We start from the raw sequence: 26,157 nt of genomic DNA, 5'->3' as shown, positions 1-26,157 counted from the left end.
TTGACTAGATGGACCTTTGTCATAAAACCCTGTACTCACTGCCAAATCTCTCCTGCCCCATTTGGTGCTATTTTCCCCTCTGTAAACTACAAATAGACAAGCTAGCCTTTTTCGGAGTCTTATGCCACTAAACTTTTTCTAGACTCATATTTCACCATGCTATTCCTCTGTATGGAATACTCTTTCCCATGCTGTTCCCCTAATTAATTCCTTAAGCCTCAGTTTAAATGTCATTGCCTCATAAGTATCTTCTCCCAAGGTTCCTAGTCCTCCTACACTCCCCCAAATTTTATCCACCCATCATTTGAATATTTATGTAACTGCTTATTTATTATATGTCCCCCCTAGATTACCAACCCTTGCTTAACACTCTCAATTAGCTTCCCACTGTAACCGGAAAATAGAGGGGGGAAAAAAAAATTCTTCTAAGTTCCTGGTCACAGCCTCCACAGTTCTGGGCAATCTAGCCCTCCTGCTGTTCCTTGAATAGGCCAAACCTGTTCCCCACCTTAAAATCTTTGTCTTTATCCTTCCCCGTCTGGAAAGCTCTGTCCTTGGAAATTCAAGTGGCTTGCCTCTCCATCGTTTAGGTGTCACTGCAAATGTTATCCCCTCCATGTGGCTTTCACTCTGTCTAAATTACAGATCCTACCCATCACTTTAACAGAACAGGGTTTTTCTCCCCACAGCCTTTTTCAGTATTTAAAAATGACCTTTTTTCATTCATTGACATGTGTCCATCACAGCTCCTCCTTCTGCATAGAAGGTGCAGGCCACCAAAAAAAAGGATCCTAATCACCCTGTTGACTACTCTTGCTCTTAGCGTTTGAAAACCGCCTAGCACCTAGCAAGTGTTTAATAAATATTTCTTGAATGAATGAAACATACATATTTTACTCAGGAGTTTTACACATGCCTCTTCCCACCCATTTTATAAGCAAATTTAACAATCATATAATTAGTTTGGGAAATACTTCTAGCAACTCAAGAGTAGTATATTCATCACAAAAATCACAAATAAAAGGACGAAGACCTAACAAATAATACATTTTAATTTAAAAGACCCTGGAGTAGGAAATGGCAACCCACTCCAGTATTCTTGCCTGGAAAATTCCATGGACAGGGGAGCCTGGTGGGCTACAGCCCATGGGACCACAAAGAGCCAAACACAACTGACCACATACTCATGTGCACAACTGAAAGGAACTCAAAACCAGTAAGCGCTAAAATATTACAATGACCAAATTTGGAGATTGCTATTTTGTTAAAACCAACAAGTAGTCTTATCTTTAACGTAAAGAAAACATTAGTTGGTTTCCTAAAAATAAAAACAAAAACTAACCATTTGGCAGGAAATCTTTGTTAAGTTGAAATTTCACCTAAATTAGTTGACTACAGTAGCCTGTTTTCCTTTAATGTCATGGATAAAGATAGATACTACAGATACACAGGCAGCATATTTGTCACTATTTCTGTCAACAGACGTCTAAACGGAAATGTCGCCAATACTGCAAAGGTACTCTGGAGCACAGCAACATGGCTCAGCTGACTTCACTCCCACCACACCTGCTCTACCAAGTTTGGACTAAAGACAGGCGAAGTATTTCAGCCATCAAATACTGATATAGGACATTGAGGGGAAAAAAATTAAGAATTACATGCAAATTTATTTAGAATACCTGTAAATATTAATAGTGATCACCTACAACTGGAAGTCTTTTTAAATGTAGCATTACTTAAGATTTTAAACTGAAGTTAAATTCTATGCAGAGAATACTGATTTCATTTCCACTTTTCAATACTAAGAGATTGCTGGGAAAGTAGGTTTCAGCCCGCCAATATAGTTTACCTAATATACTTAACCTATTTGCTACAAAGCCTACAAAAGAAAAAAAAAAACACACTACCTTTGTTTAAAAACAAAAGTCAGTATTTACCAAGGGTTGGGGAAAACAGAGATGAGTAGGTGGAGGACAGAAGAATTTCAGGGCTTTGAAACTGTTGCTGCTACTAAGTCACTTCAGTCGTGTCCGACTCTGTGCGACCCCATAGACGGCAGCCACCACGCTCCCCCGTCCCTGGGATTCTCCAGGCAACAACACTGGAGTGGGTTGCCATTTCCTTCTCCCATGCATGAAAGTGAAAAGTGAAAGGTGAAGTCGCTCAGTCATGTCTGACTCTTGGCGACCCCATGGACTGCAGCCTACCAGGCTCCTCCATCCATGGGATTTTCCAGGCAAAGTACTGGAGTGGGGTGCCGTTGCCTTCTCTGATGAAACTGTTAGGTAGGTAGAATAGAGAAAACGAGTCCAAAATGGCGGTGGCTAAAAGACAAGGAAGGGAAAAGCCCGCAAAAATAGAACAAAAGAAGATCCGAGGACCGGAGTGAGGACCTCAGGTAAAATAAACAACACTCCTGGCTGGCCCAATTTACACAGGACAGGCCCAGGGAGAGATAAACATATAAAAAAAGGAGCCAAAGCCAGCTCTCTCTCCCCCCCCCCCCCCCCAACGCTGGGATGCTCTTCTCCTCATGTCTTTGGATCGACATACTCTCACACCTCGAAGATGGATTTTCCTGCTATCTTCTAAATAAAATAGAGCTATAACACTGGGCTGTAACACTGATTTGTCTAAGAGCTATAACATGGTCCATTCGAGACCTGAGCGCTATAACACGGTCTATCCAAGACCTGAGAGCTGTGACACGCCAAAGGGGCTTTAGTGTCCGTCACTCCAAATCTCTGTTGTGACGAGACCAAGAGCCGAGGAACATACACGCGAGTGACAAAACTAATGTTAGAGACACATCACACGTTTGCCAAAACCCGCAGGATACACAACTCCCAAAGTGAAACCTACTGTAAACTCTGGACTTTGGATGATAATAATTTGTCAATGAAAGTTCGCTGACTGTAACAAATATACCACTCTGGGGTGGGATGTTGGTAGGGCTGTAGGTGTGTGAGGAAGTGGGGGGGCCTCAACACTCTCCTTTGTGCTCTATTTTGCTGTGCACCATTTTAAACTGCTTTAAAACGTAAAAGTCAATTATTAAAAAAAAAAAAGACACTTATCATTTTGCCTTTTTTTGGCCGTTGAATCATACTTTATCTTATATTTGCCAAATTTATGCATTCAGTACATATTTCAACAGGAAAAGTGACACTTCAGGACTGACCTAAGTACATTTGAAAACTTCAAGCTTAATTAGAAGCTATGACAATAAAAGGTGCTGTAAATCTACATTACAATAAAATGCTACTAGCATTAGATTTCATCAACCCAAAACTAAACTTGTAGAAAGAGAACCAAGTAAAAAGTATTTCATTTTTCAGAAGCAATGAAAGTATATTTTAAGTTATTATTCACATTCCAAATAAAAACTTAAAACAAATTTTTATGGAAAGTGGTGTGGATTCAGTGCATTTAGTCTATTTACAAAAATTAGTTAAAAAGCAAAGTGATATTTTGGTGTCTGGTATTTATTTGTTCCACATCTACACTCTGTAACAAAATAAAAATAGTATATAAGTATATATAAGTCACTCCTGGTTGGTCACTCACAGACCAGGCAGTGTCCAGGCAGTTTAGAAGCCAGGTCAGAGGCCTACTCTGCTTTGTCTCTGAAGCCTAAACAAGACTATTTATTTAATTTCCCTGACAGATGGTGGTGATGAGAATAAGGATGGTATCAGTAGAGATTCTGAGTGAAGACAGATTTAAGACCTTGGTTAGATTTAGGGGTATGGAAAGGGAGAAATGTATCAATGGACAGGCCTCAGGTATGTACCTGCTCAACAGTTTATTTCAGCACATATTTTAAAAGCTTTAAAGAGGTTATATCATGGCAAACCTATTTTAGATATTTATTACAAGAAAATAAATAAAGATGCTAACAAAGATATACAAGTTGGTTTATCAGTGTTATTTATGGTAGTAAAAATTAATGCTGAATGTCTCAAAACTGGAAAATGCCCCAATATTTTAACTACATATTGACATATTATGCAGCTTTAAAACACATATACACGTTTAAGAAATTAAAGATATCTTTAAGACTGGTATAAAATCACCAGGAAAAAGGCAGATCACAAAGTAGTACAAATCTCCCCCAATTCTGTTTTGCTTTGTTTTTAAAAACACAGGCTCACTTGGGAGTTGCGGTGGGAGACAGAAACAACATTGGAGGCTGCTTCTTTCAGTCATTAGAATAATTGCTACCAGACTGGCCCTCCGTCACAAACTATAAAACTAAACTAAATATACACGGCATCTTTTTTCAAGCGCTGAGCAGAGAGAAGAATCCTTGGGAAAAGATCACACACACACCCCCCCACCCATGGTGACACCACACACACACACACACACAGACACACACACACACACACACAGACACACACACACACACACCCCCACCCCCCACCCCCGCCACTCTCTGCCTAGGAACGATTTCCTAAACCTAGAGTGGCGAACCAAAGCACAGGCAAAGATCTGAGCTCAGGACTACTACAGGCAGTGGGGTGGGAAGCTGTGAGACAGGACAGAGAAAAAGGAACCGTGCAGAAGTATTCATTGGAAGGACTGATGCTGAAGCTGAAGCTCCAGTACTTGGGCCACCTGATGTGAAGAGCCATTAGAAAAGACCCTGATGCTGGGAAAGGCAGAAAGCAGGAGAAGGGGATGGCAGAGAACAGATGGTTGGATGGCATCACCAACTCAATGGACATGAGTCAGAGCAAACAGGAGATGGCGAAGGGCAGAGATCCTGCAGTCCACAGGGCCGCAACGAGCCCAACATGACTGGGACCGAACACCACCAATGCAGAGGCAGAGCCCGGAAGTCCCAGGCCAAGGGCGACAAGCTTCACAGGCACAGGAGAACACGCTGCACAAGGCTCACCAAAAAGCAGCAACCACAGCGTTGTAAGAGGAACAGAGATACCAGAAGTCAAACTGAACCGGGACACTGGGACATTTTGGCCCAGCCACTGTGGTGGGCAGAGCACCTCAGGCAGCAAGCTAAAACACCAGGAAGACCGTATCTTAGATTCAAAGCCCATGCTTATCTATTTTAAGGTCTACTTAAGATCCACCCAAACAAAGCCTAACACTAAGACCTGAAAAGAGAGGAGACACTTTGGAGATTTACTATCCCCAGGTTAGGAGGATTTCCTCTAAGCTTTCTACAGAGTCATACTAAAAAGATACAAAGTCAAGCCTATAAAAGGTCAAGAGCAATTAGTAACTGAACTTTGAAGTGAGTGAAGTCGCTCAGTCGTGCCTGGCTCTTTGCGACCCCACGAACAGTGGCCTGCACCAAGCTCCGCCATCCATGGGATTTTCCAGGCAAGAATACTGGAGTGGGTTGCCATTTTCTTCTCCAGGGAATCTTCCCGACCCAGGGATCGAACCCAAGTCTCCCACATTGTAGACAGACGCTTTACCGTCTGAGCCACCAACACAAATTAGACAACAGAATCCAGAATCTCCAGAATGCACACATATAATTAAAGAACATGATCAGAAATCATCAGAAATGCAGAGAAGAAAATGTGGCCCACAGTAAAAGGAAAAAAAAAAAAAGCAGTTGCAGAAAACAATCCTGCAGTGGCCCAGATGTTCAACAAAAGCTTTAAAGAAGACATTACAAATATGTTCAATAAGCTCTTAATAAGTGAATAGTTAGGGAGTTTCAGCCAATAAACAGATGAATAGGAAACGAATATTCTAGAGCTGAAAAGTACAATAATTAAAATGAAATATTCACTGGACAGACTCTGGCCACCTGATGAGAAAGAACTGACTCCTTAGAAAAGATCCTGATGCTAGGAAAGACTGAAGGCAGGAGGAGAAGGGGATGACAAAGGGTGAGATGGTTGGATGGCATCACCGACTGGATGGACATGAGTTTGAGCAAGCTTGGGGAGTTGGTGGACAGGGAAGACTGGCATGCTGCAGTCCATGGGGTCGCAAAGAGTCATACATGATTGAGTGACTGAACTGAACTGAGTCAAATGTTACTAAATTTGGTGTCAGAGACATATATCCAACAAGCAAACCTCAAATAGGGTAAACACAAAAAGAAAACCACATCAGTCAGAGTGCTAAAAACCAAAGATAAATTAAAGGGAAAATTTTTAAAGAAGTGATGTGGTGAAGAAAGTGAAAAGTCACTGAACGGTGTCCGACTCTTCGAGACCCCATGGCCTATACAACCCATGGAAATCTCCAGGCCAGAATACTGGAGTGGGCAGCCATTCTCTTCTCCAGGGAATCTTTCCAACCCAGGGATGGAACCCAGGTCTTCCACAGGATTCTTTAGCATCTAAGCCACCAGACGGTAAAGGGAATAATTCAAATGACTACTTTTCATCAGAAGCAATGGAAGCCAGAAGACAACAAAATAATATCTTTAGAGTGTTTAAATTTTAAAAAAAAATGCCAATTGAGACTTCTATATTGAGAAACTATTATCAAAAAATGAAACTAATATACAGACAATGAGCAAAAAAGCTACACAAATTTGTCACCAGAAGATATGCATCACATGAGATGCTAAATGATGTTCTTCATTCTTCAAGCTGAAAAGAAATTATACCAGATGGAAAGCCTCCTCACTCCCTCCTATAGTATCCAAAGTAGCAAATAAATGGATACAAAAATTAAAAACTGGTTGTTTCCCCCAAGTAACGTCCTTAAAAGATAATTGATCATTTAGAACAAAAATATAGACTGCAATGCGGGGTTTATAAAGTATGTAGAAGATTTTTTAAAATTACGACAAATACGTGGGGACAAATAAATTACACTCTAAGGTTATTAAGATTCTGAAGTGGAAAGCGATAAAAACACTGATTCCAAATGGACTTTGATACATTACAGATGCATACTATTGGCTCTAGCACAAGGACTAAAAAAGTAAAGTATAAGCTAAAAAAGACAGTAAGGAACCAAAATGAAACACTAAAAAATATCCAATTAGCCCAAAGAAAAAATAAGAACAAATGACAAAAGGATCAAATGGAAAACAAACAGCAAGATGGCAAACGTAAATCCAGTGAAATAATTACATTAAAAGTTAATAAACATTCCAATGAAAACACAAGAGACTGTCACACTGGGTAATAAAAGCAAAGCTGTATACTGTGTTAAGAAGCAGCTCTTTTAATATAAAAGCAGTGATCAGTTCAGTTCAGTCGCTCAGTTGACTCTTTGTAACCCCATGAATCGCAGCACGCCAGGCCTCCCTGTCCATCACCAACTCCCGGAGTTAACTCAGACTCACGTCCATCGAGTCGGTGATGCCATCCAGCCATCTCATCCTCTGTCGTCCCCTTCTCCTCCTGCCCCCAATCCCTCCCAGCATCAGAGTCTTTTTCAGTGAGTCAACTCTTCGCATGAGGTGGTCAAAGTATTGGAGTTTCACCTTTAGCATCATTCCTCCCAAAGAAATCCCAGGGTTGATCTCCTTGCAGTCCAAGGGACTCTCCAACACCACAGTTCAAAAGCATTGATTCTTCGGCGCTCAGCCTTCTTCACAGTCCAACTCTCACATCCATACATGACCACTGCAAAAACCATAGCCTTGACTAGACGGACCTTAGTTGGCAAAGTAATGTCTCTGCTTTTGAATATGCTATCTAGGTTGGTCATAACTTTTCTTCCAAGCAGTAAGCGTCTTTTAATTTCATGGCTGCAGTCACCATCAGCAGGGATTTTGGAGCCCCAAAAAATAAAGTCTGACACTGTTTCCACTGTTTCCTCATCTATTTCCCACGAAGTGATGGAACCAGATGCCATGATCTTCGTTTTCTGAATGTTGAGTTTTAAGCCAACTTTTTCACTCTCCTCTTTCACTTTTATCAAGAGAAAGTGAAGTCGCTCAGTCGTGTCCAACTCTTTGCGACCCCATGGACTGCAGCCTCCCAGGCTCCTCTGTCCATGGAATTTTCCAGGTAAGAGTTCTGGAGTGGGTTGCCATTTCCTTCTCCAATCAAGAGAAAGGTTGAGAGTAAAAGGCAGGAAAAAAGATACATATACAAATAACCATAAGAAAAACAGTGCAGCTGTAAGAATGTCAAAGTAGATGTCAAGACTAAAAGTGTTTCTAGATATAAAATGGATCACCATCAGAAAAACATAATAACCCTAAATAAGAGACTTAAACTACATGGATTAAAGAGAAAAACAGACAAATGCATATTCATATTTGGAGATAACAACCCTGTCTCAGTAACTACTAGATGGAGACAAAAAATGACCAATATAGGACAGGCCCGTCCACACGAGAGATGAGTCACATAGGTAATTTTTAGTTTTCTTTAGTCACATTAAAGAGTAAAAAAGCAGCAAATAATTTTAATTTATGCAACACACATATTCTCATTTTGACTCAAAATCAATGTTTTAAAATTAAGGTTATTTACATTTCTCTTTCACTGTCTTTGAAATTCACTGTGTATTTTACACTTATAGCACCTTTCAACTCAGACACAGATGCTTATCAAAAATACATGATCACTTAGATTTCATAAAATTTACAAATAGATAAGATCTACATACACAAGGTGTTCCCAACATAAGTTTTCCAATAACTGAATCAAATACCAAACAATCATTTCCCATTCATATGTAAACCTATACTGACAAAATTGTTTTTAAAACATAAACTAAAATGAAAATTTAAAACTCATTTCTTTAGTCACAGTATCCATTTTGCTTTAATACGCATATCCTTGACTGAGGCTGATCATTTTTCTATGCATATTTGTTTCCTCTTGTATGACTGTCTATTCATAATCTAGGCAGCTTTAAGAAAACACATAGTCATAAACTGTAACCCAGAAGTTACTTTAATTCTATGTTTAGTCGCTAAGTCGTGTCTGACTTTTGCGACCACATAACTGTAGCCCACCAGGCTCCTCTGTCCATGAGATTTCCCAGGCAAGAATACAGATTGGGTTGTCATTTCCTCTCCAGGGGATCTTCAAGACCCAGGGATTGAACCCACGTCTCCTGCTTGGCAGGTGGATTCTTTACCATTGAGCTACCAGGGAAGTCCCTTAATTCAACAGTAGCAAATTATTAAATGCTTAAACAGTATATTTTGCAGATAGTTTTTTAAATTCAAAAAAAATCATGTGCTGCTTGCATATTTTAGAGCACAGAGGGGTACCTTGTATACAACACATAATTTAACGCTGAAAACTAATTGAAAAGATTTAGTTGATATACAGTTGCTCGCATAATATATCAATGATTTACTTCTTACAGAATGCTCAGTCAAGAATGTTTTGTTTCAATTTAACATTATAAAGCAAACCGTGTTTTTTTCCATTAGAATAACTGTGGTTCTCTCAGCTGAATGGGGTTAAAAAGCTGGAACTGGCTATAAACACACAACAGACAACAGAACTGGTTAAAGTCCCATTGCTGCCTCTCTTACAGACATATAGACAAAGCCTCAGAAAGAAATGGATTTTCAATAACCCTCCTCTGCTTCCATGACCTTTATTACAATTAATATTACCACAATCGGGGTCAAAATTCAAATTTATAACTATAAACACTGTGAACAACTCAAAATTAAGGATCATTGGCTAATGAGCTGAGGTTAATAATCCAGAAAAAAATCTGGATTCGGTGCTCAACACAAATACATACTCTGCTCTCTACTTTTTGCATATTTTCTTCAAACTCTGGTACTTTTTTGCTTTAACTATGATCTCAAAAAATATATATATATAAATCACCAAAAAAAAATTCTTAAGTAAAAAAATTGTCACTCTAGAAATAAAGGATGGCATTTAAATCTACCGAAGTGATATATCAAAGAGTACGAGTTATCCTCCAGGTTCAAACTATCATGTTCAACAAAATACAGTTGTGAAAGACAAGAAAATATAACTGAAAGCCGCAGAGATCTGTAGGTCAATATAGTCACCAGTCTTTCTGTTAAAATGGACAGGCTGATTATCAATGCGGGAAAACCTGATAGAGTATTATGTATCAGCAAATCCACAAAACTCTGAACCAAACGGTTTGAGAGGTTTAGGAAGAAAACTGGCACTGAAAATTCAATGGCAATGTTAAGTGCCATTACAGATGGACTGAAGAATTTTCCCATAATGTTAGCTGGAATTTAAGAAAGAATTAACTAACTGAATCACTAACATCAACAACCAAAAATTTTCAGGAAGTGAGTGCATAAGGAAAGCCAAGAAAGATACAACAATGCATAGTTTCAAGGCAAATCTGACCTAATTGTCAGAATCTCACTCAAAATAGTTCAGCTAGAAAGCACTTTCAAAGTGGAAAAAGCAAGTAATCACTGGAGACATTTGCTATTCAAAGTTTTAAAGAATCACCAAGAAAAATATTAAACTATCTTAATATTAATTTTGGAAATAATTATAAGATCTTTGTAATAATGCAGACTTAACTTGCTAAAGCAAATTCTACCAAGGAATGAAGGACTCCTGACTTGCACTTTATCTTGCTCTTAAGAAGAGGTTGGTTATAGGGAATTCCCTGGCAGTTTGGTGGTTAGGACTCCTTGCTTCCACTGCAGAAGGCATGGGTTCGACCCCTGGTCCATCTAATAATTCAGCCAACCTAGTTTAAGAAAAAATACTCCTTAAAAGGTTGCATTAGCAGTAAATATATAATCATTGTTTAGTTGCTAAGTCCTGTCTGACTCTTTTGCGACTCCACGGACTGCAGCCCACCAGGCTCCTCTGTCCATGGGATTTTCCAGCCCAGAATACTGGACTTGGGTTGTCATTTCCTTCTCCAGGGGATCTTCCCAACCCAGGAATGGGACGTAAGTCTCCAGTACTGGCAGGTGGATTCTTTACCACTGAGTCATCAGGGAAGCCATATGATCATTACTAAGTAATAATACATTCATTTATTTATATGTTACGTGTCTAGTTTATATTCTTAATCATTATGCCTGAAAAATTTTTGTCCAATTTTCTTTTCATTTTCAAGATCAAGCATGATATAGAAAGATTCCCTAAAACAAAACTCAATTGGAAATAAAACACACTTATAGGAACTAATGATCTGACTTAAGACTGCTTATCCAGGAAACAATTTAGTAGTAAGGTCTTAAAGAAAGTCCAGGTAGTCTTCATTCCCTAGAAATGAGGACTTCAAAAGGCAGCAATGCAGGAAGACTGCTAAAACGACTGAGTGAAAAGCAAAGGGGACAGATTACAATGGATAGATTAACCCACCCTTAACATCACAAAGCGGAGAAGGCAAGGGCACCCCATTCCAGTAGTCTTGTCTGGAAAATCCCATGGACGGAGGAGCCTGGTAGGCTGCAGTCCATGGGGTCATGAAGAGTCAGACACGACTGAGCTGCTTCTCTTTGACTTTTCTCCTCTGTGCATTGGAGAAGGAAATGGCACCCCACTCCCGTGTTCTTGCCTGGAGAAACCCAGGGACTGTGGAGCCTGGTGGGCTACTGTCTATGGGGTCGCAGAGAGTCGACACGACTGAAGTACCTTAGCAGCAGCAGCAACATCACAAAGAGACAATCAAAAGTTTCATGGACATCATGGGAAATGCCGGGTTAGATGAAGCACAAGCTGGAATCAAGATTGCCAGGATATGCAGATAACATCACCCTTATGGCAGAAAGCAGAGAAGAACTAAAGAGTCTCTTGATGAAAGTCAAAGAAGAGAGTGAAAAAGTTGGCTTAAAACTCAACATTCAGAAAACGAAGATCATGGCATCTAGTCCCATCACTTCATGGTAAATAGATGGGGAAACAATGGAAACAATGACAGACTTTATTTTGGGGGGGCTCCAAAATCACTGCAGATGGTGACTGCAGCCATGAAATTAAAAGACGCTTGCTCCTTGGAAGAAAAGCTATGACCAGCCTAGACTGCATATTAAAAAGTGGAGACATCACTTTGCCAACAAAGTTCCATCTAGTCAAAGTTATAGTTTTTTCAGTGGTCATGTATGGATGTGAGACCTGGACTGCAAAGAAAGCTGAGCACTGAAGAATTGATGCTTTTGAACTGTGGTGTTGGAGAAGACTCTTGAGAGAGTCCCTTGGACTGCAAGGAGATCCAACCAGTCAATCCTAAAGAAAATCAGTCCTAAACACTCATTGGAAGGACTGATGCTGAAGCTGAAGCTTCAATACTTTGGTCACTTGATGTGAAGAACTGACTCACTGGAAAAGACCCTGATGCTGGGAAAGGCTGAAGGCGGGAGGAGAAGGGGACAACAGAGGATGAGATGGTTGGATGGCATCACTGACTCAATGAACATGAGTCTGAGTCAACTCCAGGAATTGGTGATGGACAAGGAAGCCTGGCTGCAGTCCTTGAGGTTGCAAAGAGTTGGATACAAAGAGACTGAACTGAACTGAACTGAACTGTGAGGTATCAGAAACCAAAAGATACCACCAAAGACAGTGTGTTTGAGGAAAATTTTTAAAATAAAAACATCAAACTGATCAAGCCTCTAGATCTAACTACGGGAAAGAACAGAGACACATTCACTACCACCACAGAGATGGAGTCAGGAAACAAGAATATAGGAAATTTCACTGCAAGCAAACCTGGACAAAAAATTGAAAAAACAAAGCGGGAAAAAGAGGAGACTCAAGAGCCGTATCAACCAAATGCAGGGCCTTGTTGAAGCAAAGCAACTACAACAAACCTGAAGTGATCAGGGAGATCCAAACTCTGGATATTTGGTATTAAAGAATTATTTTTCTATCACGGTAACAGTACCAAGGCTGTTTCTTTAAAAACCTTTACTCTTTTAAAGACACAGAACATTCATATAATCTGTTATTTGCTTCAAAGTAATCTGGTAGGGAGGCTGGGTACGGAAAATAGATAAAAGAAAGTGGCCATTGTATTGATAATCATTTAATCTTGGAGATGTATATACACAGGTTTCCAACGTTGTTCTCTTCTGTACATATGAAATTTCCCATAATTGTAAGTTTTTTATGTGGTGAGGCTAAAGAGGCTTTATTAGGAAATGAAGTAGACCTAAGTACAAAAGATAGAAATATAGAGCAGAGCTATTACAAGTGAGAAAAGGTCTCTCAGACTGTACTTCTCAATCTTTCTGCTGCTTCCACAGCATTTTAGTGACTGGGAGGGGCAGGATGGTGCCATGAAAGATTAAAACAAAAAAGGTAATCCTGAGTATCTCCAATAGTGACAAATTCACTCCTTTGTGAATCAATTCCTGTGAGTCCTCATCACACCAAGATATCGTGGTTAAACAATAAATATTTTTTTAAAAGAACTCAAGAAACAGCTTTCTAAATTGGAGAGGGGGACATTTTTAAACTCCTTACAAGGTGTTTACGCATAAAGGGAATATATGAACACACTCCCCAGAATGTCAATAAATTTTAGGGCATTCAAGTTCTAGTACAGATGCTTAAAAATTAGCCTCCATATTTAAAATTAAATCTAATATATCACTCACAGGGGCTTTAGAGATTATGCAGCCAAACTCATTCATTTTTAAGACAAGAAAAACACATGATTGGACCACCGTGTGGAGGGAGACCTGACTGTGGTTTTATTTAGTGTTATTTCCTCTACATTAGTGTTTCTCAAACTTTTTAAATGCATATGAATCACCTGGCTCTTCTCAAAATGAACATTCTGATTCAGACAATCTGGGATGGGAGGCTAAAACAGCATTTCTAACTCCCAACATGATAATGTTGTGATGCCAACACTGATGGTCCTCTGAACAGAGTACTGATGATCATGGTATTGTACAGGTATTTAGAAAGTAAAGACCATTCATTTTATTTTATTTCATGTAGTTTCCCATGGTGCTAAAGTTTTCAGTAAAGGAAAACAGGTTTCAAGCTATGCTATAATCCTCCATTTTCCTGGGAGACTGCTAACCACTCTAGTTGAGCTACTCTGGATGCCGTATAAAGCGAAAAGAGGCAGTGTACATAGACACTCATACTTCCAAAATATAAAAATTTTTCTAATTTGTTAATATGAAATACAGCTAGGGTTGAAAAGTATTGGTCTGGAGCCATCATCAATCACCTGGTGAGCTTTTAATTAGCAGGCTTCCCTTTCCCTGCCCAAACAGATGCAGCCCAGAATAAGCATACTGACAAAGACATAAACTTGGACTTCAAAACAAACTTTTTTAAGAAGAGAAGTAGCTATTAGACAAAGAGGTACCACAAAAAAGAGTTTAACAATTTGCTCCTATAAAATACTGTTATTAATAACTTACAGTTAAATTTCTCATAAAACTGGAACTATGATGCAAATGGTAAAAATGAAAACTTTAAAAACTCCAAGAGACCTTCCAGTAACGTCATACATCAGATACTTTCCCTCATCAGCTTTGCCCATCTGACCAACAAGACCATCCTAAATCACTAAGCTTTAAAAATACTTTTAAAGAGCATATACAGTAGTTCATATTTCCTTTCTTCATTACTCTCAAATCATGAGATAAAAAAATGTTTTCCTATAAGACTCAAACATTATTTCCCACTTGTAATCTACTGTTTCCACAGTAACCGGCAGTTATGACATAGAATCTTTGCTGTTTCCATTTAAAGAATACTGAACAACCCACTTCAGTATTCTTGCCTGGGAAATGCCATGGGCAGAGGAGCCTGTCCATGGGGTCGCAAAAGAGTTGGACACAACCTAGCAACTAAACAATAAGACTATACTAAAAATATTTTCAAGAATGAAGGATATTTTCTTATTGCCACTGCTGTTTTAAAAATAGCATTTAAAAAAGATAAATTTAGTATGCCCAAACAGTGTTAATAAAAGACAAAGTAACTAAAAGTTATTTCTCTGGGAGACAAAAATGTTGTTCAGTCATGTCTGACTCTGCCGCCCCATGGACTGCAGCACGCCGGGCTTCCCTGTCCATCACCAACTCCCAGAGCTCACTCAAACTCACGTCCATCAAGTCGGCAATGCCGTCCAGCCACTGCATCCTGTCGTCCCCTTCTCCTCCTGCCTTCAGTCTTTCCCAGCATCAGGGTCTTTTCCAATGAGTCAGCTCTTCACATCAGGTGGCCAAAGTATTGGCTTCTGATTTAAAACTGTTCGTTATATACTCACTTCTAATTTAAAACTGTTCATGTTATCAAACATGATTTGACTTTGGTTGGCTTTTAAGTTTATATAAAACAAAGCTGATTTTCCTCAATATGGAGGATTTAAATTATTCCCCACACTGAGCAAACAATAAAATCTGAATCTATTAAAAAAAAAACACTGAAGAATAAAAATGCTTTTTATGCATTTATCTAAATAGAAGAAAAATGTAAAATAGATCATAAAATATTTCTCTCAAAGTTTATCATCAAATAATAACCAGCTCTTAAAGCATACATTTAAATATACGTGCATATACCTTAAGATTAGCAAATTTTCAACTGAAATTAAATTAGATTATTTCGAAAAAGGTGGCAGTTTATGAAGTGAATTTTGTTGACTAGTTAAGAAATGCTAGAATAAATAATGGCTTGGGAGGCTCTAAGCAACAAGACAGAAAGAAATTCAGAAAAATTCTATTTAGGTTCTGCAACTTAAAAGTCCTCAGCAGGAAAGAACTTTCCTAAAGGAAAGTCTTACAGAAAATCTCACCCAAGTCACCCCAAGGGGCCTGCATCTTTTGTACCTTAAAAAAAAAAAAAAAGAATGGGAAGACACACTTTTGTTGTGTGGTACACTATTTTAGAGAATTTGAGTAAACAGTATTGAAGCTTTTTCAATTTAGATAAGTTATTTACGTGCCAGAGGAATTATTATCCAAATGCACAGAAGAGACATGGTTCCTTTTCAATGGAGGATTGTCTCTAACTGCAAAAAAAAAAAAAATCTGGAACCTAAATATCTGCTGATAAATAAACTATGAAAGAGAATTAAAATTAGTGCATAAGATCCAAATGTGTGAGGTGAAAAATGTTAATCACTCAGTCGTGTCTGAATCTTTGAGACCCCAAGGACTGCAGCCCACCAGCCTCCTCTGTCCATGGAATCCTCCAGGCAAGAATACTGGAGTGGGTTGCCATTCCCTTCTCCAGGGGATCTTCCTGACCCAGGGACAGAACCCAGGTCTCCCGCATTGCAGGCGGATGCTTTACCAGCTGAGCCACCAGGGAAGCCAGTGCAATAGAGAAAAATAAAGCCAGGTAAGGGAGATGAAAACAGGGGGTGCCATTTTATAAAAGAACAGTCAGGCAAGCCTCCTCTAATGAGGAGACATTTGAACACAGAACTGAAAGAACTGGGTATCTGGGAAAAGAGATATTATTAAGAATTTTCTCATTCCTTGAAATAATTTACCGTATGAAATGATTTTAGATGTGGTACCTTTTACTTTAGAAGAGGGAAAACACTTAGAATGCCTACTCTATGCTAATAACTATATAATCCTCAAAAGCAGCTAAGAGTTTTCTTATCTGTATGAAAGACGACACTGAGGTTTGCTTAATGTAAACAAAATCTAACATTTTGAAGTGGTCAGACAACAATGTACACCCAGTTGTTGTAACTGTCAGATCCATCATTCTCCAACTATGCCAAATGAGCATGTTTGTTGAACATGCTCAGAAGTGAATTCTTATGTGCTCAAGATCTTTATAGTTATAAAAAAAAGTTACCAAAAATACAGTTTAAAAGCAAAAAAGTTTATTTCTCATTTTTATAACAAATCTTAGCATACAGCAGTCTTTCTCTTTATTTTTTCAAAAATTTCCTTGTCAAAACTTAATCATTTATAGTTAACAAATCATTTATACAGTCCCCCATTAGGGACAAAATTTTTTCTTCATAAAACTTCTAGAAGGACAGGTTTTAATTGAAGACTTTAAAAACATAAGATGCAATAAAATTATACCTTCCCATCTTTGGTAAGATATTCATATATAGGTATATGTAAACAAATATCCAACTTACTGTTTCATATTCACTGATTCCAACAATGCTCAGTGATGTGTCATGAAGATTCTCTCAACATAACTACTTCAGACTAATCATCAGAGAGCAAGGCACTACTGCTAGACACTAGAGAAGTAGAGTTTGCTACTAAAAGTCCTTACTCTCAAAGTTCTGACACAAACAAGTATCAAGTGACAGTATGATGAGAAAGAGATAATACGGGAATATTTAAACCAGGGTTATCAATGAAGATACCCTGGAGAAGGCTGCATTTCTCTTAAGTCATGAGAATCAGATTAAGCTAACCTTAATTTAAGCTAGACTTCTCTGGTGGTCCAGTGGCTAAGATGCACTCCAGTGTAGAGGGTCTGGATTCAATCCCTGGTCAGAACTAGGTCTCACATGCAGCAACTAAAGATACTGCATGCTCTAACAAAAATGGAAGATCCCATGTTCCACAACTAAGACCCAGTGCCACCAAATAAATTTTTTTTAAAAAAAGAATAAAGAAAGTTTAAAAATGCTACGCATTAGCCTGAGGAGAGCCAGGGAAAATTCTGAAGCAGAGTGATAGGATCAAAGCTGTGCTGCACAGATAAATTGAAAGTGATGAGTGAGTAAGAAGTATAATAATAAGAGTCTAAAAACAGGGAAATCAGACATAAGGCAAATGAAGGAGCCTGAGTATAAGGTGAAACACTCAAAGTCAAGAGGTGACAGTAAAAATAGAAAGTGATGCATGCAAGAGCTAGCTAGTGTCAACATCCTTCTTTAGAGAAGGCAACAGATAATACCAAATTATTCCATATTTTTTTAAGGGACATTCTCTTCTCTGTAAGCCTTTACAAAGCGACAAAGCACTAAATTTCCATTTCCAAAAGTACTGTTGGTACAGTGACTCCAAGATTTTTTAATACAGCAATCAGGAATCCAACAGAACCAGAGGATGCTGCCTCAATTTAGGCAAATGGTTTAATCATTCACTTTGAAGGCCTCCAAACTAACTCCACACTAAGACAAAAGATATTAAACTCATAGAAGAGCTACTGAAATTTGGGGTAACAACCTAGCAAAGAAGTTATTAAAAAAAATACATTCAAGCTTAAATAGGCTTTTCATGACAAATCTCAGACAGGTATCTGTCAAGTCTCTGGAAACAAGACACTACATTCCACTTGGCTCCAACTCTCAACCTCAGATGACTTATTACAGCAGCAGTTTAAAGAAAGGAAAGCAAAGAATATACTCAAATCCCAACCCTGGCTCAGTGCAGGCAAAATCCTACTAAAAGCAGGGGTAAAAAGGAAATAGGGCCAAAAAGGGACAAATAACCATCTTTCCAACTAGATAAAATGTGATTAATTTGAAAAAAAAAAAAAAAAAAACAGGGTAAGAGTGTCAAAGGTTCGCACTATCCTCTCCTTTGTTCTTTCTCTAACTTTGGCAATTTTAGAGTAAGTATCAAGATTTCTTACAGCAGGGAAATACATACATAATCAAAAATAGAGGCAGGGAGCACACATCTTTACAGTTTTTAGGTACACCTGAGGGGGCTATTCAGACAGTTTTTCTAGCAGTTATTCAGTTATTTAAATCAACTGTTTGCTGTACTTGGCTACAGAAAAACTCATGTCCTTTTTTATTAAACATGCTCTAACAAATTTGATCTTTCAGTTGCTTCTAATTGCTTTTAAATATTTCAAGCATCCTTTTTAGAAGAATTCTCAGAAAGCAGGAGCAAGTACTTTAGCTAAAGCTTCCCAACATATGCCTATCTGTCTTCAAACAAGTGGCAAATCCTACAACTCTGCTAAGGACTTCAAGGACTGATAAACCAACTTCCCCCAAGTCTTCCTTAACAATATTAACACACTAATTTCTACTTCTGAAATTAGAAACCTAGTGATAAACTTAACTCACAAATATGCATAAGGTCTATCTGATCTCCCAACTACATGAAAGCTTAGACGAGTGATCTGTTCTACACTTTTCTACATAGGTATTCACCACAAGAAACAGAAAGCCTTTTTATAAGGTAGGTGTCAATATAGTAACATAACATCAAGGGGAGAAAAAAGCTAGTTCTCTGTCCAAGGATGGCCCTCTACCTGACTGTCCTACTCTACCTCTTTACCCCCAAAAGAAAAAACTAGCCGTAGCCCCTTCAGGCTCTCCTTTATACTGAAGAGTAACCCTGTACACTCAATAGATGTCAGGAGCTTTGAAAAATATTATCTCGAACCTTAAATTTCTAAAGTAGGGGTTTTTTTTTGTTGTTGTTGTTGTTGTTGTTGTTAAGGAGGCCAAAGCTTGAAAACAATAGTGATCTGAATCCAGCTCCTAAGTTTGGAGGCTTCTACCACCCTACTAGGCACTGAAGCAGAGGCCCATGTGAGTGAAAGTCACTCCGTCATGTCCAACTCTTTGCAACCCCATGGACTATAGTTCAGGGAATTCTCCAGGCCAGAATACTGGAGTGGGTAGCCTTTTCCTTCTCCAGGGGATCTTCCCAAACCAAAGACTGAACCCAGGTCTCCCATATTGCAGGTGGATTCTTTACCAGCTGAGCCACAAGGGAAGCCCAAGAATACTAGAATGGGTAGCCCATCCTTTCTCCAGAGGATCTTCCCAACCCAGGAATCAAACCGGGTCTCCTGCATTGCAGGCTGATTCTTTACCAACTGAGCTATCAGGGAAGCAGATGCTCATACTTTGGTATTAAAAAGAGATAGGAACAAACAATCAATATCTCACAAAGAATTCAAAACAAAAAAGAAGGGAAAAACCTCCAGGTGTGCATACCTAAATATTCAAGAGACTAGCACTAAGTTATTAAGTTCAGACATGCCATCAGAGATGCCAATTTAAGGAAAGAACTCATATGGAACCATTTTAAGTATTTTTTTTAATATAGTTATTTCCCAAAAAAATCCACAAAGTCAAAAAGCAAACACGAAAAAGAATTTCTTATATACAAAAAATGCAACTAAAAAAATTCACATTCAATTAGCATGTTAAAATTTCAATATCAACTGTAATCAAAGAAATGCAAATGAAACAAACAGTGGGATCCCCATTTTTCCCATGTGTTGGTATTTATTTTTAATTAACAACATTCACTTGTGAACAAATAGAGACAAGAAATGGGTATAACCTTTCTGAATGGATATGCTGATGTGGTCTTCAATTTTGAAACTGTGCAGGCCATTTGAACCCTGAAATCTACTTTTAAGACCTTACCCTGTAAGTCAAGATTTATCTAGAAAGATGTTTGGCCAGCATTACTCAGTAAGAAATAACTCCATAATCAAAAGGAAGACTAAACAGATGTGGAAACAGTGACAGACTTTATTTTCTTGGGCTCCAGAATCATTGCGGAACGTGACTGCAGCCAGGAAATTAAAAGGCACTTGCTCCTTGGAAGAAAAGCTATGACAAACCTAGACAGTCAGTGATCACTTAGCATCACCTTGCCAACACAGGTCCATCTAGTCAAAGCTATGGGCTTTCCCATAGGGGTGCCAATTTCACCCCTTTACAGAGTTTCGTTATAGGAGGCTTTAAAGTTTCTAAAGTGCCTCCACAGATTATCTACTTAGTAATCAAAAAAAAAAGATCTACCAGCTTGCTAGGGTAGATATTTCCTTCAGGAAGGAAAAAACGTTAATCCATTCAGAAGGCCATGGAAGTTTACAGTACTCAAAATTCAAAATTAAGTCTTGAGTTAAAATAAGCACATTCTTATCACTATCCAAGACTCTTCCATGAATGACGACTACAGAAAGGGGGAAAAAAAGCTTTTTATGGGATTCATGATTAGTGTGGCTTCAAGTCAATCGCTGTTTCAGGCATTCTTGTGCCATACAGACATAAATTAGATTTTGCATCTTTACTATTTAAAAAGCCAATGTTTTCTACTTGAAAACTGTCATGATTCATATTGAATCCTCAACTTCAGAAGATTATTTGCCACATGATTAAATGATTCTCTAAAATTCAAGTTTATTAAAATAAAGGTAGCTGAGAAATATGAATGTTTATTTTTATCTGATAAAAACTGAACGAAGACTTTTCAAATCACCTCTTTTAAAAATTAAATGTTTAGTTCAAAGTCTAATCTTAAATAATCACACATTATAGTAGTAAGTACCACCAAATAGAATGTTTGATACTGAGTTAAGCACTTAATCATGTTTAATAACCCATATCATGAACACATTATCAGCATTTTATAGATAAAAGTTAAAAATTCACCCACCACTCTTGACCACACTAAACTGTCCACATTACAGGGGGAAAAAATTGAAAGAAACTTAATATAACAGAACAAGTATTTCAACTGGCATATTCTCACCTACACATCACTATACCTTACACACAGCTTTCTAATTCATGAAACACTTGTACCTTCCCCTCATTTGTTTCCCACAGCAGCCCTTTCGGGATGATTATCAGTACCGCATGTGAGGGGTTTCAAGCCAAGAGTTTAAATGAAGTCACTCAGCTTTTGATTCCTCATTTTTTTTTTCCCACTGGACTTCCCTGGTGGCTCAGACGGTAAAGCATCTGCCTATAGTGCGGGAGACCTGGGTTCAATCCCTGGGTTGGGAAGATCTCCTGGAGAAGGATTCTTGCCTGGAAAATCCCAAGGACGGACGGAGGAGCCTGGTAAGCTACAGTCCATGGGGTCGCAAAGAGTCGGACACGACTGAGCGACACGGTTAAAGAAGCATTGCCCCCACAATCAGTATTATACAATAAAAAGGTAAAACCTGCTAGAAAGGCTAGATTATCCTTCATCAGTTACACATTTCACCAAGTTATTATTTACTATTTATTTTGATGCCAATCATAGAAATACAAGTTGTACAAATAACTTTACTAAACTGGTACTTTAGCAAGGGAATCCCCTAGATTCTACTTGTACTGGCCAGAAGACTAACCCCAAGGTCTACTTTATTAATTCTTCTTTCTACAAGATCCACTTTTTCCCTTCCTACTTTAAAATTTCCCACTCCACTTAAGTGATTTGCCCTACCTTTACTTTTTACCTGCCCCATCTTCTCATTAGTATGATTTCAGACTTCATTCAACAAAATTTTACCCAGTCAGAACTATGATATGTGACAATCTGAATGAGAAGAGGCCCCTACCCGCCTCCAAGTCTGGTGAGGAGCAGAAAGAGCACCTCTGAGTCACTTCTGTGACTGCAGACCAGTCTCAATCACTCCCTTCAGTGGCAATAACATAATTCCTCCAGAGGAAAGTTTTAAGAACAAAATCAAAGCATGATGTTTTAAGTGCTTTATAAAGTATCAAGTATTATCCTACTGACACTGTATCCTCAGGTTGGTCTTTTTTTCTGGATATCCACTTTCAAAGCTATGGAGAAAGCCCTCAATAGGTCTTCTGTATTATGGGTGATAAAGAAGAGTAAAGGATAGCAAGAAACTTTTATTAGCAATGAATTGGAGAATCAAGTTTGGTTATTCTATATTCACATCTATCTTCCTAAAGTTAAATAATGCTCAAAAGAGTAAACAATACAACCCTAAAATGGCTAGACAGCAGAATACCATCACACTTTAAAAAATATTTTTTTTAAAGCTGTTTCCCTGCACCCAGTCTATAGAGAAAAACTTCTGTAAAGCTATAAGTCACTATTATAAAAAGTCTAACTTCTATTCCCACCCCATACATTTCTGGCCCTTTGACAGACTGCCAAACAGCTTTACTTACAATTGTGTATCAAAAAGGTCTTCCAAGTAAGCATAAACAACATAAGAATTACTACTAGGTCTCACAATTTTAAATATGTCTTGAACGCCAGCATCAAACTAGGTGACAGTCCTCCAGGTATACTCTTAGTAGCTGCTTAATAGCAGATAAATGGAAAAGGCACAATTTTGCAAACGGTCTAAAAATTTCAAGAAACTTACTTTCACTTGTGAGTATTCCAAAACCCTACCCTAAAGTTAAAACAGAGAGGCACACTAAAAATGAATCTGAAAACAGGTGCATTCCACTTAAGGCCTGAATCTCATTTTAACTCCTGGTTTATTTGCCCTTTAATAAGTGCCTCTTTACTATAATGCAGCTCCTTCTTCCCCAAATAAAAAATCTGAAGGATTTCAAAACACTTTACTAAATATATTTAATCACGTCCACAGATTCTTATCATCCTACAAAGTCAATGGAAGAGCTCCTAGGTCTTTTATAAAGGTCTTACAATCCTAAAAAGAATAAACACTAAAGAGACACAAAGCATCTTCCCAAGACTGAACTACAAGAGCAGCACGACTCACCCCAACTCTTCAACTTTATCCAGAAAGCAGAGGGAGACAGAGTTTCTACAGCCGAAATCACCAGATGAGTACCTACTCATTCAGAGCCTGTTTGCACAAATCTCAGCCAACTTACTTAGTTTTTAATGTGGTAATGGGTGACTCAGAGAAAATTAGCTGGGAGAGGGACTATTTTGGGCAGTCATTTGATAGAACTGGCTTTCAAGTGAAGGACTACACAAACGCACACAAAAGACAAAACCCTGTGAGCAGCAGACAGAGCATTTAATAAATGATGACCCCGATATATCAAGTCTTAAGAATAGCATCTCTTCTCAATATGCCATAGCCTAAAAACGATGTTCATAACTGTGAGTCATAAAGCAATGTTTCTCCTAATAAGGCAAGCACATAAAACGCTTTGAAACTACATCTAAAACGGTATAACAAACACGTGCACACACATTCCCAGGTGCAAAAGAGCTAAATTAACCAATCCATCGGCATTCCAGAACAACTAACGACTTGAGAATTCCAACCAGAATAGACTTAAGGCATACCTCTCTTCTCTGGTGGCATTTTTTTCTGTGTAAACAGCTCTGTCAAGTGCTTTGGTTGGCAAGCAATAATAAAATCAACTTTATTTCCTGTTCCCTGTCCCTTAAAACTTCCAGTTTGTCCTTACCGCTGACATACGTTCAACACGTTCAAGGGCTAACGTGAATGATAAAATATATTTCACATAAACTTTTCTATTAAAGGGAGTTTTTCATCAAAATGGTTTACATTTTACCTCACAAAACCTTTATCAAACTGTGGAGAGAAATTTGAAAAACACAGTTCATACTTAATATACTTAATAAACTCTTATCTATGTCACGACCACACTTACCTAAGCTCAAGCTTTTACTAATTTTAAGCCTTGGAAAAACATGCCTTTAAGTACCATCAAAATTCTCAATCAAGATTTCAGGCGTTCAATTCACACCACAGTGAAAGATCAAATGCTAAACTCCTAAAAATAGGGTGTTAGGAGTAAGAGAGACACACAACACTCCGCTGCTAAAGCCAGTGCGTCTTCCAAGGGGCAGGGGCGCTCCTTTACCGGTACAGTAGGCGCTCACATTCAGCAAAACCGGGGAGCGAAGGATCAGGTGACTTCACACCACCGACACTTTCAGCCCGACTGGGCCTCACTATGGTCTCAGTACTAAGTAAACAGCTCAAAAGCCCAGTTTTGACAATTAAATCGGAACTTGCATGCTAGCCACGCACCACCCGCAGGAATGGGTTCGGGAACTGCGGGGCCCCGGAACCCAAGCCCCGGGACACAGCCCTGGCCTGCGGACTGCGGTTCCCTCTTGGAAGGGTGTCTGGAGAACCTCCCGACCTGGCAGCGAGGTGTCTGCTCCTCCCGCGCGCTGCGCGTCCTCCTCCACCGCCGGGCCCATCACGACCTGGTTAACCCTTCCTCCCTCTCCGCGCGCGAGACACAGGGCAGCGAGTGCCGGCGGGTGACAGGTCGCCCGGCGGGTCCGGAGCTCCCGAGGACAGAGCCGCGCCGCCGCCGCCGACCTCCCCTCGCCCCGGGTCTGCAGCCCCTGCTCAAGGCCGCCCCCTCAGGTTGGGGCGGACACCGCGACAGCCACGCGGCGGCGGCGGCGGCGGCGGGCGGGCAGGGGGGCCGGGTCGGACGCAGACGCGCGCGCCGCCCGTTCACCCGACAGCTGCGGGAGCCGCGGCCCCAGGGCCGCCCTTTTCAGGCCGCGCGCCGCGGGAGCTCGGGGCGCGGCGGGGGCTAGGCCTGGCGGCCAGACGCGGCGGCGGGAGGAGAGCGGAGCCAGCCGCGGACGACGACCCCGCCGCCTGCGGCCGGTGCCCGCGAGCCCGAGCGGCCCGCGCCCTCTCTCTGCGCGGGCCTTGCGGCCTCCACCCTGCCGGCCCGTACCTAGGAGGGTCGTGGACGAGACGTGGTTAACCCCGGTGTTTGAGTCGCTGGTCCGCCGCCGGCGCCGCAGCCCTTGGTGCGGTTCTTGGCTTCGCGTTACCTCGTCCCCCTCCGCCATCTTGTACCGATTTAAAATTAACTCCCCACTGACGTCAAACGCCGCCGCCGCTTTATCAACCTCCCGGGAGCCGGCGGGGAGCCGGCAGGTCCTAGCGCCGCCCTTAGCCTGCTCCTCCTCCTCCCGACGCCCTCCCTCGTCCCGCCCCTCGGCGCCCTCGCTCCGCCTCCTCCCTGGTAGCCTGCTTGCCTGCCGCTCGGTTTTCCTAGGCTTCCACTTTGGGGAGAAATTGGGCGGCGCCCCTACCGCAACCCTCTCGCACTCCCATCGCCTTAAACTCAGGACCACACCCCCCGAGCGCTGTGTAATCGCAGGACTCTCCAGAGAACCAGGTTCCTCCTTCCCAATTCAGTAACCCAATTCCCTTTACGTTTCTTCTCCATAATCGTTGACTTCGTGCACCGCAAATGTTTCAGACTCCTTTCCTTCTCTCTTTTTTTATCCCCCACCTCCTCCCCCAGTGCTAGTCTCCCCCTCCTTCCCTCGCTTTCCCTCCATTCCTGAGCTATTGCTGGTGGCCTGCTTTTCCTTTTGACCTTTCTTCGCACAAGTCTCTCATACCGTTTCCCATCTAGAGACCATCCTCTGCTTTGTTTGTCATAGCTTCCTTCTACTTGAGACCCACCTCCTATCTTCTTAACTGTGCATACCCTTGCCCTTCTGTTCCTAGCCCCTTATAGGGTCAACCAGAAAGGGCTGTAATCAGAAAATGTATGGTAGCAGGTCCTTTCCTAACTGATGCACCTTCTTGTGGGGATCCAGTGATATCCTAGAGAAAGTTCGGGTCACTTTTAAAAATAAATATCTGCCTGTGGAGGCTTCTGTGAAACATGGTTTCTGTTCTTTCGGATCTTTGCCCTTATCAC

At 40.1% G+C, this 26,157-nt stretch overlaps 1 protein-coding gene across 5 annotated transcripts in view; it reads right to left on the bottom strand.

The window, feature by feature from the left end:
• ATL2 (atlastin GTPase 2) overlaps window positions 1–25,304 on the bottom strand; it is a 69,750-nt gene extending 44,446 nt beyond the window's left edge. For 3 of the 5 annotated variants that reach the window (XM_012173507.4, XM_060412257.1, XM_042246266.1), the window contains exon 1: window positions 24,616–24,828. In XM_012173507.4, coding sequence (XP_012028897.1) covers window positions 24,616–24,676 — 61 coding nt within the window. In that variant the 5' untranslated portion in view covers window positions 24,677–24,828. Of the gene's footprint in view, window positions 1–24,615; window positions 24,829–25,173 lie in introns of those variants that run through there. The other 2 variants (XM_015094430.3, XM_027966920.2) reach the window with 1 other exon arrangement.
• Window positions 25,305–26,157: the final 853 nt, after the last annotated feature.

Source organism: Ovis aries, chromosome 3, assembly GCF_016772045.2.
Source record: "Ovis aries strain OAR_USU_Benz2616 breed Rambouillet chromosome 3, ARS-UI_Ramb_v3.0, whole genome shotgun sequence".
NCBI lineage: Eukaryota > Metazoa > Chordata > Mammalia > Artiodactyla > Bovidae > Ovis > Ovis aries.
Note: the sequence above shows the minus strand (reverse complement) of the source record. Positions and strands in the feature narration are given on the sequence as shown.